The sequence below is a fragment of the Anabas testudineus genome, chromosome 13 (assembly GCF_900324465.2).
Source record: "Anabas testudineus chromosome 13, fAnaTes1.2, whole genome shotgun sequence".
NCBI classification, from domain to species: domain Eukaryota; kingdom Metazoa; phylum Chordata; class Actinopteri; order Anabantiformes; family Anabantidae; genus Anabas; species Anabas testudineus.
In genome coordinates, this window is record NC_046622.1 from 3,820,066 (window position 1) to 3,837,553 (window position 17,488).

Here is a 17,488-nt window from a genome sequence, read left to right on the forward strand (position 1 = left end):
TTTGAGGAGTTTATAAGTTCTACCTGTGCCTGTGTGGTTTTCTTCTAGATACTCTGATTGATTCAACAGTTCAACACGATAATTAGCTATTTAAATTGCCTAAAAGTGTGCACGCATCCATCCAGTGTGTGGCCCCTCTCCCCCAGTGTCAGAGGTGATTGGTTCCAGTCTCCCGAGATCCTCTTAAGGACAAGCAGTTAAAGCTAATGGATGGACACTGATAGCATGTGAGTGCATGAAACACTGGTCCATATATCTTTCAACTGAATTCACCGATATGTGTTTACTGTGTGAATTTGCAGAGGGTTTAATATTGTGCTCACACCTCATCAGGATCAGAGGTTGACAACTCTACTATACTATACAATAGTGGTCTGACATCAACGAAGCATCCATCGGTTCCTATGCAATCTACTTAGTGGCAGCATTTCAATCCCCCACCAAATACAATGTCCTATCTCCTTCTCTGTCCTTTACACTGCATGCTTCAGCTAATATATAAGAGGTAATGAGAGGGGGGTGGAGGGGTCGTGAGAGAGAGACTGAAAACTACAGGAGGAAGAGAGGGGGGGAGTTAAGGATGGAGGAAGAACAGAAAGAGATGGAAAATAGTGATAGGGGGCCGATGTGCTCAGACTAAGGAGTGTGTATTGATCCCTGCTTCATGATGGACTGAGAGGCTGCTTGTCACCGTGACAGCAAAAGACAAATGGAGCATCAGATCAGCAGCTTCATGCCGAGCGGCTGAACAGAACCACAAAACGTGAATAAAAACAAAACACTGCCTAAAGGTTAAAGCGTTTCTGGGGGAGGGGGATTCTAGCTAAGAGCAGTGCACCTCATTAAATACTCAGGGTAAGCCCTCTGGATTTCATTGATTGCTGGTGTCCGGCAAGTCCTGAGCTTTATCCCCCCCCCCCCCCTCCCGAAAGAGGCAAAATGAGCAGGAGCCTGAAGCAGGGACGGTTGTTTTTGCATCTTCAGTCTTCTTTTCTGACAAGAGGTCTTAATGTGGGCCGCACGACTAAAGTGGGTCACAGGGTGAAGTGGAAACGAAAAGGCTGACACAAAGTGGACTCATCCTCACTGGGGGGGGGGGGGGGGCATCTTCCAGCCTTCTCTCTGGAATAGCACATCCACTCACGAAGCTGCTGCGTAACTCCAACCCCCCTCACACCACCCACCTCCATCTCCCTCAGCTTTTGTTCCATCCGCCTCTGTTTTGATTGATGCCTCTGTTCAAGCAGCATCAACATGAGGTTTTATCTCCCGGCTGAACCTCGCAGCATGTTTGTGAATATTACATTTGCAGCTTATCAATTGGCATCTTAATAAACACGCTGGGGTGCTATGCATTTGTGTCTTCAGGGCTAAACTTAGACCATCCTGCTGCTTCCTTAGTTTTAACCTCAATCCTGATTTCAACCCCAAATCAAGCCCTGACCCTGATAATCCTCTTAAAGAAGTAAGAAAAGGTGTTTGTTCTTGTTTCTATCCTTATGAGGACGTCTGGGTACCACAGCACGCACACGGTCAGGCACTGACCCCACAGGCTTTAGGACCCTGTATATTAGCAGCAGGACTGAGGGAAGGCAAAATGCGGGGTGAGGTGGAGGAGGAGAGAGGAGAGCTGTATTTGGAAAGTCAGAGAAAAGCTGAGTGGCAGAAGAAAGTTGAGGGTGATGATGCACTGCCAGCGCATGAAGGATTAACGAAAGAGCTTCTCCTTTCTGCGAGCTGAGGAGGCTGCAGAGGAAGGTGTGCAGGGGGAAGGGGAGTCTCTGACAGAGCATGCACCTTCCTGCTGCCATGCTGCACAGGTGTATCTGCAGGCATCCGCCGTCGTATGAGCGCAGCTCGATGCCACGCTGGACTAACTGAGCGCTCACGTCTCTGTCTCTCACACACAACCACATGTGAAATACGTCTCGATCACGTCTCGACACGCACAACTATACATGCACACCTTGTGCACATGCCCACGGTTGAAACTGGGACGTTGGATTCCCCCGTTTCTTGTCGGAGGAGTCAGGACGGAGCAGAGCCCGAGTTTCCAACTTAAAGGTGAGAAAATACTGAAACACTTACAGGAAACCAGAGGAAGCTCATGTTGTGATGATTTGTGCTTTTTTTCTTTGTTAGATTTTATTGGGAGAACAAAAGACTGATTTACTGTATATAACCCAGTATTAGGAAATAATGATACACAAAGCCTATTTATGACATGTAGTCCTGTTTTATGTCATTACAAATAATGTAAAAAGGATCCAGACTGACAAGGAGTGAGAGCACCTCATATTTCATTATAATTAAACTGAACATTAATTTTCTGTGTATATTTAAAACCTATATCGTATGTGTTAGAATATATATATATATATATATCTCACCCCTAAAACATCAGAGTAGCCCGCAGTACACCACCCACACAGCTCTCATCCATTATATACAGATGTTTAGAAATTGATAGCTCGATGAGCAATATTATAAAACTACAAGCTGACACAGTCACATCCCTTAAAAACATCTGTTCAGGGACAAATCTTGTTTTTCATCTTTCTGCCAGAAAAAGATTTGAGAGAACACGTCGTTATTTTTTGACATATTCATTTGTACTTTGTGTAATATTCAAGTGTAGAATATAAACTACATATTAGAGTGCTTTCAAAGGTTTCCTAATTATAACTAAGTCTTTTCTCTGCGTTTAACATGACTGCTTGGTGTGTGTGTGTGTGTGTGTGTGTGTTTAGGGAGTTGTCAATTAGAGGCCAATAAACATGCCCTCCCTCTGTGGTGATGATGAGGCCACGTAATACATCATCAGTCATGTGAAAATCAAGAAGCTAATTACCTCATTCAGCTCATTGCTGCACATCTACCCTAACATAACCTTGTTGTTATGTACATGTAAGGACGTTGACTTGATTAATATTCGTTAATTAATTGTTAATTTTCTTGACCTTAAACATAACCAGCAGAAATTTAAGCGTACTAATCCAATACTCCAGTGGTTCACCTTGTGTGCACCAGTTTTTGTCCCCAGACAGAGAGGGAGAATCCCCACAATGTGTGAGGACAGATTTTTGTCACCACATCGAGATTAGCACAAACACAGTCACACACACACACACACACACGCGGAGATAAACACATGCCGCCACGTAGAGGTCATTACTCTGCAATATGGCTGATGTAAACACAGCCTAGATGACATCTGTGCTGCCTTTGTGTGGTGCTTGATAAGCCTCTCTTTAGCATAGTGACAGCTTTGCAATTCATGTCAGTGTTCACACACACTTGCACAGGTTGTAACATTGTCCTGAAATGAAGTGGACGTATTTAAATAGTATAATGCATGTTTCAAGAGATAATGGCATGAATATAATATGCACACATTACAGAAGATATTTGGGATTTCTTCTGTGTAAAATAACACATTTCACATGTTTATTATATATTTACTCCACATGTAAGACATGTTTTCATAGTTTTGGCCTTCACTAAGCTATGGGCACAGCTTTCTTAGTTATATAGACATGCAATTTTTAAGAGAATGGGTTGGTTTGATTTACGTTTTGACACTGGAGAGTAGTTTAAAATCTGTCAGATTATTTGTGTCATGTAACATCTATGTACGACCCGTACTCACAAACATATATGTAAACCCAAGTGAATGTAGCAGAATAATAAACATCATAACGCTCTCACATACACAGAACATACACTGAGTATAACACATGACACATTCTGCAGAAATGCTGGAGCCATTTGCAGCATATCGCAGATGGGTAACCTCCCATTCCTCGGGCCTCACTGCACATAAGCACCAGCTGTGAGTGTGTATGTGTGTGTGTGTGTGTGTGTGAGTTTGTGTACATGTTTAGTTCTGTACGTGAGCATGTAGGAGGTGTATAGGGCTTCAGGGGGGTTGCTGAAAAGGCAAAGCTCCAAAGCAGTGGATGAGCAGTTATGTGAAGCAAATGAAACAACTGTGTGTGCACACGTGTGTGTGTGTGTGTGTGTGTGTCTGTGGGTTAGTGTGGGGCATACCGTGAACTGATTAATGAGTTCACACTGTCATACACACGTTCTGCACAGGGGGCTCAAGTAAACCCAGCGCTTGGCTTGACTGCGCTCATTTGTTAGAGTAATTCTGTGGAAATTATCCATCCTTTGCAGTCTAATGTGACAGTAACACATCCTTACTGGAAGGCACAGCTACGCTGAAATTATCTCATCCAGTTATTATCAAGCCGAGCAAAGGAACAGGACTGAAATGGCAAATTAGCCTCTGCTTCATTTATCCTGCAGTGAACACCCCACTCTATGGTGAATGTGTTTCCATAGGAACACGATGTTGCTTTGAGCTGCACGAGCTTTTGCAACACGCTCTATGTTGCCGCCTGTTTTTTGTTGTTGTTGTTGTTGTTGTGTTTTGTTTTGTTGTCATCATTTCTATTCAGTTTCCTTTCTGCTCTTGTCAGTCACTCCACAAAGATTGAAAAAGAGAGAGAGAGAGGGTGAGAGAGCAGTTTGGAAAGTAACCCTTTCACACATGAAGGCGATATAAGAACATAAAAGAAGATTCATTCCTGAATGTGTTTATTCCTCTCTCGGTTTGATAAAAACAATAAAAACAATGCAAAAACAAAACAAAAAACATGTATTTAACAAACCAATAACAGAAAATGTTAAACTGTGTGAAAGCTATGAAATGAAATAATAATAATCAGATGATTTCTCATATTTTAACATATTCTAATAATAACCCATGCATATACAGAACAGCTTTTGTCCACTGTAGTGACCACTATGCATGAAAGGGTTAAATCAAAAGGGCCATTACTCTGCCACTTTTGGTTTGCCATAATCTCAGAGCTCACTATTGTCTTAGCAGCCTGACATTTCTGTACTCAAGATGTCTTTTTATCAGAGCCTAAAGCTCCTATTTCCCACAGCCACCATGTCATGGCTTTTCTATCACTGTACTCACTGAATCTACATGTCCACAGCACGTATCGGTAATAAATTATTACAGCAATTACAGTGAGCTCTGTGCATGAGTGTGTCTGTACAGATAGAAATGCTCATTCAAAAGGTCTGCAGAGTTGAAAATCAGTCTAAAAGTTGGCTCAGTTCTTTGCATTTGCAGCAGGAGTTGTACTTCTCCATATTTTAAAGCTTTCTTCTCATGCATCAACTGGAAATTGTACAGAGTTTACTTTGTGTACAGTAGCCAACATGGAGAGTATTTGCAGGATTATGAAAATGGAAGGAGTCAGATGAAAAGCAAATGAAAAGGAGAAGAAGTAATGGAGGGAGCTGAGTAGTTATCTGCCTGTGTACGTGTGTGAGCACAAGACTAAAAAGGATAGAGGGAGGGATAGGAGAAGCTCTTTGCTGAAAATTGTTGGCAGTGATTTGCAGCCGCGTCCTTGAAACCTTCCCTTTACCTGACTGGATGTTTTATGAGTGTTGCAGAATCAGAAAAGGAGGCAGGCTTATAATACAGCTGACAGAAGTCCTTTTATGGTAGATGGGAAGGGGTGCAGAAGGGAGGGAGTGATGGGGTGTAATAAAGCTGAGTGCATCTCTCCTGGAATGAAGCTGCAGTGATTGGGAGGGAGGGGGGATAAATAAAAAACTAAATGAAAGGGGAAGGCTGGTGAAGTGATACAAATATTAGCTTGTGAATGAGCAAGTGCATGTGTGCAGTATGCACCATATGTCCAGATGCGTATGTGTTTGTGTTGTGAGGGGGAGGCAGTTTGCTCAGAGCTGCTGCTGATGTCAGTGTTTTGAACAATCGCTCGGCTTGTTCAGTATGAGAGGTACTAACCCTCCATAAAGGGCTGGGCGAAGAGGAGGGAAGCGAAGGGGTGTGTGTGTGGTGGAAAAGTATCAGAGCACAGAGCAGAATGCTCCCTCAGCACCGCGCCAGCCCAAAGACATTTAATGATTCAGTTTTTTTCTGTGCTGTGCGGTGAAGCATGCAACAACGAGTCACTCCATCGATCTGCAGCCAGTGAAGCACTCTGCCATGCAGAATAAAGACTTACTGATGAGATACTGTGAGGTTTGTTGGAATGACACCTTCTTATTCTGGTGGGGATATAAACCCTTAACACACAATAACAGGACGTCTTTAATCTCTTCTCACTTGTCAGCTCAAGAGCATTTTGACATTTCAGTTACTGTATGTGCTAATTTTGGACTATTTGTGCTATTCTTAGTTTGGAATATGAAAAGTCAGTTCAATGTGCAATTTAAATAACTTAGGGTAGTAACGAGTTGTTAATGTCTTAAGTCACTGACCACATACTGTATGTTTGTATACAAAGGCAATCAGAGACATATGTCCAACTATTCATCCACTTTCTAAGCAGCTTATCCTGTGCAGTGTTGTTGGGGGTGGATGCTGTACAGGCATGCATTAGTGACACCTTGAAAAGAGCACATGCGTTTACACAGGCTGAATTTCATAATATCTATCCACAATATAAGAACTGAACTATACATAAAGGTCAATTCTCATACTGCAAACATTATTTCCTTTAAAACATTGATCAAATCAATATGTGAAGTCATCACAAAATACAGCTCAACAACAACAGTTGTGCTGACATTTAAAATGAGTGACCTCCAGGAAAAATAGAAGAGAGGGTTTCCTGTCGTAACAGCGTGTCAACATGTCTAGATCTGCTTGATCAAAGACTCCATTTTCTCTTTTACCCCTAAAATGTGAAGTGTCAGAGTGAAGAGTGAAGAGTTTATAAGAAATTAGAATATAATAAATTAAATTTAATAAAATGATCTGTCAGCTGACAAAGCTTTAAACTGAACCTTGGCTACAGCTACAGATTTTGAATTGATTTTGCACCACTGGAGTAACAGAGAACATGCGTACTGAGGCCTCAGTTCACCCTCTGTCCCTGTCTGCCTTGAGCTGAATGCATATGTATCAATCAAAGATAGTGCCAAGTCAGCAGTGTTCTCAAACACCCAGGGACATGTCTTCATCTGAAACACTGCTTCAATGCCAGGCAACTGTTAGACTGCAGCTACTGTACACTGGCAACTTTATTTTACTTCTTTAAATGACAACGTGTGGAAAAAGCTGGTCCCAGCACGGATTATCATCTATATTGTGCTCAGTTTAATGTCAGTATATACAACAAATCACATTGACTGCATCACGGGAACAGTTTCTGCTGCTGATACACATCCATTAGTACAATCTGCAAACAAATCTCCACTACCTCTAAGAGAACTACATCAAAATGCACTCTTTTTTCGCACACACTTAGCACTTCAGGAGCTGTGCTGGCTAAAAGGTCACATTGTGTCAAAGGTCAGAGGTGGTTGGTTAAATGGACAAACTTTAGGAGTGCGTACACAGTTAGAAGAAAAACAAGACTCGAGTGCACAGAATCAGGATGCTGTGTTGTCTAAATACTTTGTGTGACCTTGTTCTTCACAGTCCATCTTCCCCACTGGAGAACGGGATAGAGAGCTGCCCAACTTCTCCCCTGTCCTGCCATAAATCAACACAAGAGAGCGTTGATGTCTTCATTATCACTTCCTGCAGAGACGACATATGAACACGTATGTCGGCGGGTCTGCTGACCTGCAGACGTGCACCGTAGGATTCTATTCCTGGAGCCCCGTTGGTTTTACAGATTAATCGTCCTCGAATATGGCCCCAATTCATTCGTTGTGACACTAGCTTGACTGCTGCTGGAGTCTGTGCATATTCAAGCTTCAAAACACCCCACCGTGCATCAGTCTATCATCTGAAGGGCCACTGCCTTTGGCCTGTTTTTGAACACAGTGTCAGTGCACTTTTTTCAGACTCCAGCAGAGGAACAAACACAAAGCTGTATGTTATGACAGCTTGAAAGTCTTTTTTGTTTAGGGCAAACATTGGCATCCAAAGCTTTTCCACTAATAACACGAGACTGTGCTTAGATTACGATTTCATATGTTATTGCTGAAGACATTTCTCATCAGTTCCTGAGGGCAGTCACACTGAATTTCCTTTGCCCAGAGTTTTCATTAGCCTGTCTGGGGCTAATCAAGGTCCTCCATCATCAGAATTGACATTTCCATATTGTATGAGAGAGAAAGTAGCTGACATTATCATATTCATGAACACTGACAGACTCAATCATGTGAAATTGAATGCATGGTGCAAACCCTGAGCCATCAAGCCCTGAAACAAATAGATTATGACATGTGAGGAACTTAAGTCTCTAAACACAACTTCATCATCACGTCTCATCATACCCAGAGGAGGGCTACACCTGGAGGGTGCTGTTGGCCTCAAGCTTTAGTGTTTCGGTGAATTATCGCCGAAACACTCAAGCCAGTGAAGTAGTTTCCAATCCGGGAAACACGCTACAGACTAATTCGCGTGTCACATTTGGTTGTTGATGTGGTGGCCTCCTGTGTGCATGGTGTTAAAAGAGAGCCATGGAGGACCTAGATGAGCTGAAGCACCCTCTTGTGGGAGAAAACCCCAATAATAGCAGTTCATCAGGGCCAGGCCTTGGGCCCGGGACTGGACAGGCCCCAGGTGGGCACTTTAAAGGCATCTTGGTAAAATGTGAAGAGGACAGGGCCTACCCTCCGTTAGCTTGGAGAAACTATCGTGGAAATCACCCGGAACTTCAGCAGCAGCAGCTACTGGACCCTTGCTCCTTACCGCACACACTGGAGTCCTTTTACCCACCAGCCCCCATCTGGGCTCACACAGACTCTCTGCTCAGCAAAGACTACCTGGAGACCACCTTTGTGGACATTCGGCCTGGCTCCACACTGGAGAGGAAGCTACTAGCGGAGACGCAGGACTTCCACAGTGTGTCCTACAGCCTGGATGATGAGGACGACCTGCTTCCTGATTCTGACGTAAGAAATCCCATTAATATGATGTTGAAAAAGGGATTTATGTTTATTATTATTATTATTGTGTTAATTTCCATCTTGCAGAAACTTAAAAAGAAAAATTCCTAACACATAAAGTAGTCTTCAAAATATAGTTTATTGGTTAATTGTTTTGTCTATTAATGTCTATTAAGAATCAGTTTTAAAAGTCCCACTTTTATTTTGAAGTGTCCTGTTTGTCCAACCTGCAGTCCAGAAATAAAGATGTTTAGTTCTAGATCCAGTTTCTGTGCTACAAGAGAAACTCTCAGTGCAGATTCAGGAGAACCAAAGAGGAATTTAAAATAGACAAATGCACAGTGCATTCAAGGTAGGCAGCAAGTGAACGCTTACTGTCAGAAAGTCAGATTACATAAAGCTCCTCTCATACTGCGGTGCAGGTAATGACACTACAGTAGCAAAGAAGGATGCCAGTTCTATTTCATAGATCGCTGAGCAAAACCGACCCTGGAGTTAAATGTAAATTAGCTTTAAAACGCTTACAGTGCTCATGATGTTCTGGAAGTCAACATGAGAATGTATATGCTGTAAATGTCACAAATAGGTAGCTGCTGGTTGTTTAGACTATTATCAAAGTTTAAATTAAAAATTCAGTGACCTGCTGTGAACTAAAAGGCTGAAGGCCGTTTGATTAGCAGCACGAGCGAGTGCACAAACACACAGAGGTATGACACACCATTAAATCAAGAGTAGCTGGCTGCTGCAAAGTTCACGCTGAGAGTTTGCTTGACAAGGACAAAATAACAGCACACGAAATGACTTTTTTTTTTTTTCAAGCTCCTTCTGAATGCTGGCAGTAGCGCAGTGAGACAAAGATGAGGGCCTGTGGGAATAAAATTTTGCAGTGACCTCAGTGAGGATCAACACAATATTCTCTCTCTTACTCCTTTTTTCACTTCACATGATTATCAAACAACTCGAAATGGCTCCTTCATCACCAGATATGATCATAGGTGTGTGATACAATAGTATCAGTAATAGTAATAGATAATACAATAAGATCAAAATGACCCTGTGTACTAATTGAAGTTGAATTAAAGTACTGTATGTAAGCAGTAAGCAGAGAAAGAAACAGATGCTGGTGCAAGAAGCGTTTGCTTAAATGTTATAAGAACATCTCTGGCAAATGCTAAATTATTTCATGCGTGGAATAAAACAAGCCGAGTAATATGTTGGGGCTGGTGTAAGAGACGAAGTCAGATTGAATATGCAGCTGTTTCAAAAAGATGCGTGAGTCACGAATCGCCTGCGGTCAGCAGAGCTAGTGCACATCCAGACTAACCCCATTCAGTCACATTATCTTACAGACACAAGCAAAGTTTTCCAGTTGTTGTGGAGGACATGAAAATAACGGCAAAAAGCATAATGCTGCCCATAAAACTGTGGAAGTGTTCCCATAGTTTGTAGCCATGCCAAGTTATAGGTTATCTGACACTACCCCGGTAAAGCTACAACAAGCAAGTGCACAAACAAACCGTAACATGATGCACCACCAAAATCTAGAGCAACGAGCTGCCACAAGGTGGCAGGGGTTTTTATTCTAACATTTTAAAGGTCACTTCATGCGGCTTTAACTGAAATTAATTAACAACAAAAATCTGCATGGCCAGATATCATTATAGGTCTTCTGCATTACCAAATGATACCTGAACACAGCCTTGGTGCTCTGCTCTGTGTTTGAATCCCAGGACTCATCCATTGATGACTTCAGTGATACAGACAGCGAGAACAACTTCCCTCTGATGATCCCTCAGGACTACCTGGGTCTGGCCTTTTTCTCCATGCTCTGCTGCTTCTGGCCCCTGGGCATCGCTGCCTTCTACCTTTCGCAGAAGGTACACACGCACACAAATATAGTCCAATCTTTGTCTAACCACTGTTTCCGAAAGCTGCTGTCATTTTCTTTTAAAAAATGTCCAGAGGAGACTTGCAGCCCCATCTGAATGTGGGACCTGCACCGTCTGCACAAGTTGGGCTTGCTAACGTATAGTAGCTACACTGTCACATAATCACTGTCTTATAATATTCAGTTTTCTGTAATATACTGTAGCAAGGCATCCACAAAACTGAAAAAATCAATATGTCTTTAAAAACTGAAATGAGCCTCTACAGGAGCTAAAGGCTTAACCACAAATACAGATAATAACAAATTGACAGAAATAAAGATGAGAATTCTTAATTTAGTAGCAAAAACACGAGTCAGCATCACCACTGGCAGTGTGAAAAATGCCCTAACACCTCTATGTCTTGTTGTCAGAGGCATCCTTGTAGCAGCAGTGCAGGAAGAAAATCCCATTAATGTTTTTGCAAGGCTAACTGGCAGCAAGCTGCAAAGGCCTTTTGATCAGATCGATGGCCTTCGTTAAGGTTTAATTAGAGTCATAACAAGAAGGCCCAAGGTGATAGATTTCCAATATTGTTGAGTGCAACCTAAAACAGGGGTCAGAGTCAAGGACTAGAGGGAGAGAGGACGGAAGGAGGAGAAAGTGATGAATGTGGCACAAACAGCGGGTGTGATTCAGGGATAGAACATAATATGGGCTTAGTGTATGATTGGAATGAGTGGAAGAGGACAGCGGAGGCCAGTGAGGACATTGACAAATGATGACAAATGCCCTTCGATCCTTTTTTTTTTACCCTCTAATCCTTATCTCACTCTGCCCTCTCTCTCTTCTGTTTCTCAGACCAACAAGGCATCAGCTCAGGGGGATTTTCAGGGGGCCAATGCAGCATCTCGCCAGGCTCTGTGGCTCTCAGTGCTCTCCATTGTGTTTGGAATCATTACATACATCTGTGCCATCGCCGCGCTCATTTCCTACCTGTCTGGAAAACCACCATAAAAGCAACACCTGCGTCGGGATATGCTTACAAAAAACAGATCTCTCATATGTTTCATGGATTCCCACACAAGCCAATATATCACCTGTAAATGTAAAATAATCACAGTCTCTGTCTGTCAACCCTGTTTGGAGTCATGTTTCAGGTACACCACAATGGAAAAGCAGAGAGCGGACAGTAAAAACACAGCAGGAAAGCTGATGTGCAGATTATAATCATTTCTAATTGGATTAGGACATAATTCAGCTCAGAGGATATTCCTTGCATATGAAGAGAAATAATTGAGAAACACTCCATGTAGAAGATTCAGTCTGTAAATGTAATTTAATTTGTCACGTGTGGACCACTGTCATCTCCACGTTATCTGAAGTAAAAAAAAAAAAAGAGTGACAGCAAATGCAAATAATATCACTACACTGTCACAAAACAATGGATAGATAATGTGAGGCAGTGGGAGTGTGTAGCCTCATCTGTTTGTGGGGAGAAAAGTGGAGGGCAGTATACAGAGGAGATGGAGTCTGCAGATTTATAAGAAGGTCAAAGCAAGGATGTGGCAGTGGCTAAATCTTGATGGACCTCGCTATAGGAGAGTCTGAGCTAAAACTGGGGCTTCTGGGGTGAAGGCTGCTGATGATTTTAGAGCCCCAGAGCGTTATTTTTAAAATGTATGATGGGGCCAGAAGAAGTATTCTTTCAGAGAACTAAGAATATCTTGCTACACCAACGACTGGAGTGAGTGACCCACAGGGAAACACTGCACAAGTACATCAATCAACCCATACAACCCGTTTGACTCATTGTTTACCTGCAGAAAGGACTGATTCTGCAATTTTATGCCAAGTTGAAGAAGTTTATTTATGTTGAAACCTAAATGATACATATAGTGCCATAATAGGAGAAAATAAATGCAAATGGAGTTTTTTAAATGCAATGTGAGGTTTTGATGTGAAATACAGGCTCTAGATATAGAAACAAAAGAAGGACTGTACAGTGCTAGGAAATGATGGCATGGCAGCTGCAGACCTGAAAGGAAAACTGACAAAAATATGGAGGGAACTGTGAGAGCGATTCTTTCATGAGCTATTCCATTAATAGAAGCTGCAACGCCACACTTCCCAAATATAGATTCTACTCTTCAACAAACAAGCCTGAAATCCACCTTTCCTCTTGCAGTGACAAACTTGAAAAATGAAGTTGTCTGCTTCAGTGACACTTATAGATGAGTAGACAATGTGGCTACAACATCTGGTACTCAATCACATGGTGCATGAGTCAGTACATTTTCAATTTGGGATACAAGACATACCTGTATGGCAAGTTTGCAGTTTGTCATGTCCTGACGTGCTCCAAGCTCCTTTTCACTCATTCAGCTTTGGTTCAGTACAAAGGCGTCTTTGAAAGTAAAACTTTTGGCCATATCGGTTATAGTTTAAATGTGCCAATAAAACAGCTTTCAGGGAACCCCAAGTAAAGGTTTTTTAAAAAATGACTGCAAGTTTTCTATTTATACAGTATGTATAGGTTTTATAGAGTCCAAAACCAAACTACAAATAACTCAATCTAAACACAGTTGTAATATTTCACTGTCCAACCCTCGTCACTGTTCATGTGCTATGAGTCCACACACGGCACCACACGGTACTGACAATCCTGAATCACTTTGTCTCCACTGGACATTTTAAGTTTAAAAAAAAAAAAAAAATCACCTATTCAGATCCCACAGCAAGAGAGACCATAATGTGGACTGCCTGCAAACCAGGGTCTGGTTAGATCTGTCACACTTTGTGTGTGTTTGTACAGATGACTGGTCGCAGTTAAGTGGAGAACTCATGAGTCGATAAAAAGTCAAAGGTCGTGGGAAGATAGATTTATTAGTACAAGAGATGTTCAGGTTCTTCCTTAGTTCATATGCTTGTATTACATGTAAATATTAAAGTGAAAGAAAATCAATGAATCCTAATAAATGCACTTGTGTGACATTAATCTTTTCCTTTTTATTCTGCACTCTGACAGATAATTAATTCTCCCATAATGTCCTTGTGTAAACCTTCCCACTCCCCGAAATCACTGACCTCAATTGAAGTGTAGCAAAAGTAGCTGCTAATTTTTTTTATTACAACATCAATATTTGTATGTATTGTTCAAAAAAAGACTAGAAAAAGAAAGCTCGCGCTCTCATCAGAGGGTTTTGGAATATCGCCGTCTGACAGAGTCTCTGTAGAACTGGAAGATCTTCTCTGATGCTTTCTGGCTGACTGCTATACACTGCTGCAGCTGTAGAAAAAGAAAATATAGGCCGAAATATGAAAGATCTGCAAACTCAGCACAGAAAGAGACAGAACACATCTCATCACCATCAGACCTGAAGGAAATCGCTATGAGAGTTTGCATAATAATGAGGGCTTTAGAAGTGTGGCACTTTTTGCAGTGTTTCCAAAAGAAAACTGACCTCATAAACTGAAAATGATCCTTTGGTCGATGACATCATTACCCTGTGTTCTGTGCTGTCAATAGCAAAGGTCATCAAAGCGCGACTTTGCTGTGAGAGTGGAAACAGCAATGAACAAATTGACAAACTCAGGGAGGATTTTAATAGTTTTGACTGTTCTCAAAGAACATAAAACACAAACATGAAACCCATTTCATGAGGAAAATGTTTGAAAATGTATTAATTTTTATTTATAACAATTCTAACAGAGCTTCGGTTTTTATCACAACATGATTCCCAGATTTACCTTTTCCTGAGCTGCAGTGGGATCTGTGATGATTTGACCATCAGCGTCAATCGCACAAGTCACTCCACAGAACAGGCAGCTCATTGGCAAACCTGCGTCCATAAGAGCCATGCAGGCGGCGTTTAAAAAGCAGGACAAGAGCTGAGGAGCAGATAAGGAAGCAGACTCACCAAGAAACAAGACAACGTTTCAGTGCCCTAACCGGCAGCTTTTACGCCAACTTTACAGCAGTTTTACTGAAGGATACGGAACCATCATCATGCAGCACCTGAAGAATAAGAGTGAGGGAGGAGCGGGGATGAAGTGACAGGAGCAGAGACGCTTCACAGGTTTCTCGCACACACTGCTCTTGTGAACGCTCCCGTACACCTGGAAATAAATTAATGTTGGATACATGTTGGACTCAGGCAGAAAGACAAATGTCTCACTTATTCCACCTCATGGTGCATGGAGGTATGGCAGATTTTGCACAGCAGAGGTGGAACAAGCTGCAAAATTAGCTAGGCCCCTTTAATCTAAAGTGAACTATACTATACATTTCCTAATGTCTCCAAAACAAACTTACTTGGCAGGCCCACTTTAGGCTGTATCAGCACCTCCAGTGTTGCCCGGTCATAGATTTCCTTGCTGACTTTGACCTCAGCTGGTCCGTACACTCCAGCCATCACACTGGTGTCTCCTTCAAATGAGAACAAAAGGTCGTCATTCAACAATAAATACATTGTTGATGCAGGAGGAGAAAAATGAGAAATAAACACAATAACAATTAAATAGGGTACAGCTGTACAATGTGTCTGTGACAAGTTGTACTAACAGTTGATGATATAAACAACTTATCTTCTAATATTCTTATCGTGTAAATACTGCTGCACTGTGTCCTGCTGTGAAACATTAGTTGTTATTTCAATAATGACAAATGAACAGAGCTCAGCACCACTCATCAGAGCAGTGGGAGCGGAGGACTGATTTGTGTTTTTCAATCTGATGCTGTTGAAAAACACTCGTTCAGATTTGAGCCTGACTGACGGTGTTTTACTAACAACTACACACCGTTTCAGGCTCCTCTCCGCCCTTTGCTTGTACTGTTACCTTGGATAAACGATGCTGAACCATCAGGTCGAGACAATAAACTCTGTTCGCAGCCAAACTCCCTCAAAGTTACGTTTGAGGATCCGCACACCTCCATCATGCTTCTCCCACACTGGTAAAGTTGACGCGGATTGATGACGCAATCTATTTTGCCATTGGGGCTCGCACTGATGACATAAAAAGATAAATATCTACAATTTAAATCAAATAATTTTACTGATTGACTTAATTAATTATATTAGTCACACTGTTAAAAGTATATTAGATTTTGTAGGCTAACTTGTTAATACCAGCTGACCACTGTTTGATGACTATAAATTGGTTAGATGGTTATTATTAACGGGACTACTTTATAAAAATCTGAATTGTTAAAGGTACCACTGCCAAACAATTAACTACCAACATTAACAATTATTAACATTTTTACGGTATTTCTGTTTTTAATGTGTTTCTGATTCAATTTAGGAGCTGTATTTTGAAAGTGTTCACCGTTGATCTATTAAATGTTGTCTCCAGTCAAAACACTCGTACTTTTAAATGAACCATAAACATTTTAATAGTTCTAACTTTCAAAGACAAAAGGGACGAACTCCACAAACGAGGCTACGCCAACTTCTACTAGTTTACTTTGTTTTTGTTTGACCGTCACAGTATTTTGAAAGTATTCACCGGAAGTGTTAGTGACGCTGCCGTATTTATTTTTGTAGTTCTTCATCTTGACCGCAGGAGGGCGGTAAACACGCTGTGAAAGAGGATTTTATTTATTTATCACATAAATCAAACTTCTCATATATCTATTACTATTATTACATTTACAGATTCATTATCATTTAATTGAAACAATTTTTCACTCCACTTAAATCTTAAATTTAATTTAGTTGTGCTAAACAAACCTTTAAAGGTGTTACACATGTAGATGTAGATTCTTAGTACAAAATGTGATCAACAAGCAGATTCTCACAGATTATTATGAATGAAACTATATTTTTCTCTGCACTTAAAAAAACCTTTTAAAACAATCTCACACTCACACCCCATGAAACTGAAACAGCTCCTTCTAGAGCACTTTACTTTAAAGTTTGTCTCCTTGGATTTGATATTTGTTTGCTTTATACATCACTTTGGATAAAATAATCTGCCAAATTACTAAATTTAAATGTAAATAATAATACTTTAACTAATAACACTTTTACTAACTATTTTTATAGATGTTAATTTATACAAAATATACTTAAATAATAAATTGTGGTGTAATAATATAGATTAACCACCTGGCACTGCATAAAGTAGTTCAAATCAGCTTTTACCAGCGGCTGGTTTTGTTCCACATTAAGTCTCAGTAGATCTTTAATTATCAATCACTTTGAGTCCTGTTTACAGTATTCTTAGAGGAGTATTTTTGTACTTTAAGTGTGTTTTAGACCTTGTTCCATTGTTCTTTTTGCACTTTTTTGAACAGTGTGTGTACTTCTACCAAATTATTACAATTTTGGTATTGTAACAATATAATTGACAAATTTTTAGATTTTAAAATACTATGAAGTAAAAATACTTTAAATTGCCTGAAGTAGTTTTATCCTTCACTCTAAACAAGACTGGACTGAAAGTTTCAGCTAAATTCTAAATAATTATTTACATTTACATTTCTATTTATAATGAAAACATTTACTGCTGTTAAATATAAATAAATAAATAAAATATAATTAAATTATAATTAAACATAAGGAACATTGTTGGAACTTTAGTAATTGAATCTATGGAGGATTTGATTTGGTCCAAGACAGCGGAGAATTTCCAGTTTGATCTCACAAACTGTATGTTTCGGTTAGTTTGGCAGTTTCGGTTAGTAATGTCTTCTAGATAATTCTATATTTTTTAATAGG

The 17,488-nt window shown here is 40.7% G+C and overlaps 2 protein-coding genes across 2 annotated transcripts; one reads left to right on the top strand and one right to left on the bottom strand.

Annotated features, from left to right (window-relative positions):
- Window positions 1-1,673: 1,673 nt before the first annotated feature.
- tmem91 (transmembrane protein 91) lies at window positions 1,674-13,764 on the top strand. Its single transcript, XM_026365593.1, has 4 exons — window positions 1,674-2,064; window positions 7,481-8,907; window positions 10,632-10,778; window positions 11,628-13,764. Exons 2-4 carry the CDS (start codon window positions 8,473-8,475, stop codon window positions 11,781-11,783), a joined length of 738 nt encoding a protein of 245 aa, XP_026221378.1. The 5' UTR covers window positions 1,674-2,064; window positions 7,481-8,472; the 3' UTR covers window positions 11,784-13,764.
- Window positions 13,634-15,736, bottom strand: exosc5 (exosome component 5). Its single transcript, XM_026365606.1, has 6 exons — window positions 15,606-15,736; window positions 15,082-15,195; window positions 14,764-14,885; window positions 14,517-14,657; window positions 14,231-14,320; window positions 13,634-14,055 (listed from the first exon to the last, which is right to left on the bottom strand). The coding sequence occupies exons 1-6, from the start codon at window positions 15,703-15,705 to the stop codon at window positions 13,960-13,962; spliced, it is 663 nt and encodes a 220-aa protein (XP_026221391.1). The 5' UTR covers window positions 15,706-15,736; the 3' UTR covers window positions 13,634-13,959.
- Window positions 15,737-17,488: the final 1,752 nt, after the last annotated feature.

Excerpts from the sequence above, each read along its gene's own strand:
- tmem91 (XM_026365593.1), top strand. The coding sequence starts at position 8,473 with ATGGAGGACCTAGATGAGCTGAAGCACCCTCTTGTGGGAGAAAACCCC. Across the intron at positions 8,908-10,631 it reads ACCTGCTTCCTGATTCTGAC|GACTCATCCATTGATGACTT; the intron begins GTAAGAAATCCC and ends TTTGAATCCCAG. Across the intron at positions 10,779-11,627 it reads CCTTCTACCTTTCGCAGAAG|ACCAACAAGGCATCAGCTCA; the intron begins GTACACACGCAC and ends TCTGTTTCTCAG.
- exosc5 (XM_026365606.1), bottom strand. The coding sequence starts at position 15,705 with ATGATGGAGGTGTGCGGATCCTCAAACGTAACTTTGAGGGAGTTTGGC. Across the intron at positions 15,196-15,605 it reads TTCAGCATCGTTTATCCAAG|GAGACACCAGTGTGATGGCT; the intron begins GTAACAGTACAA and ends TCTCATTTGAAG. Across the intron at positions 14,321-14,516 it reads CCACTGCAGCTCAGGAAAAG|CAAAGTCGCGCTTTGATGAC; the intron begins GTAAATCTGGGA and ends CCACTCTCACAG.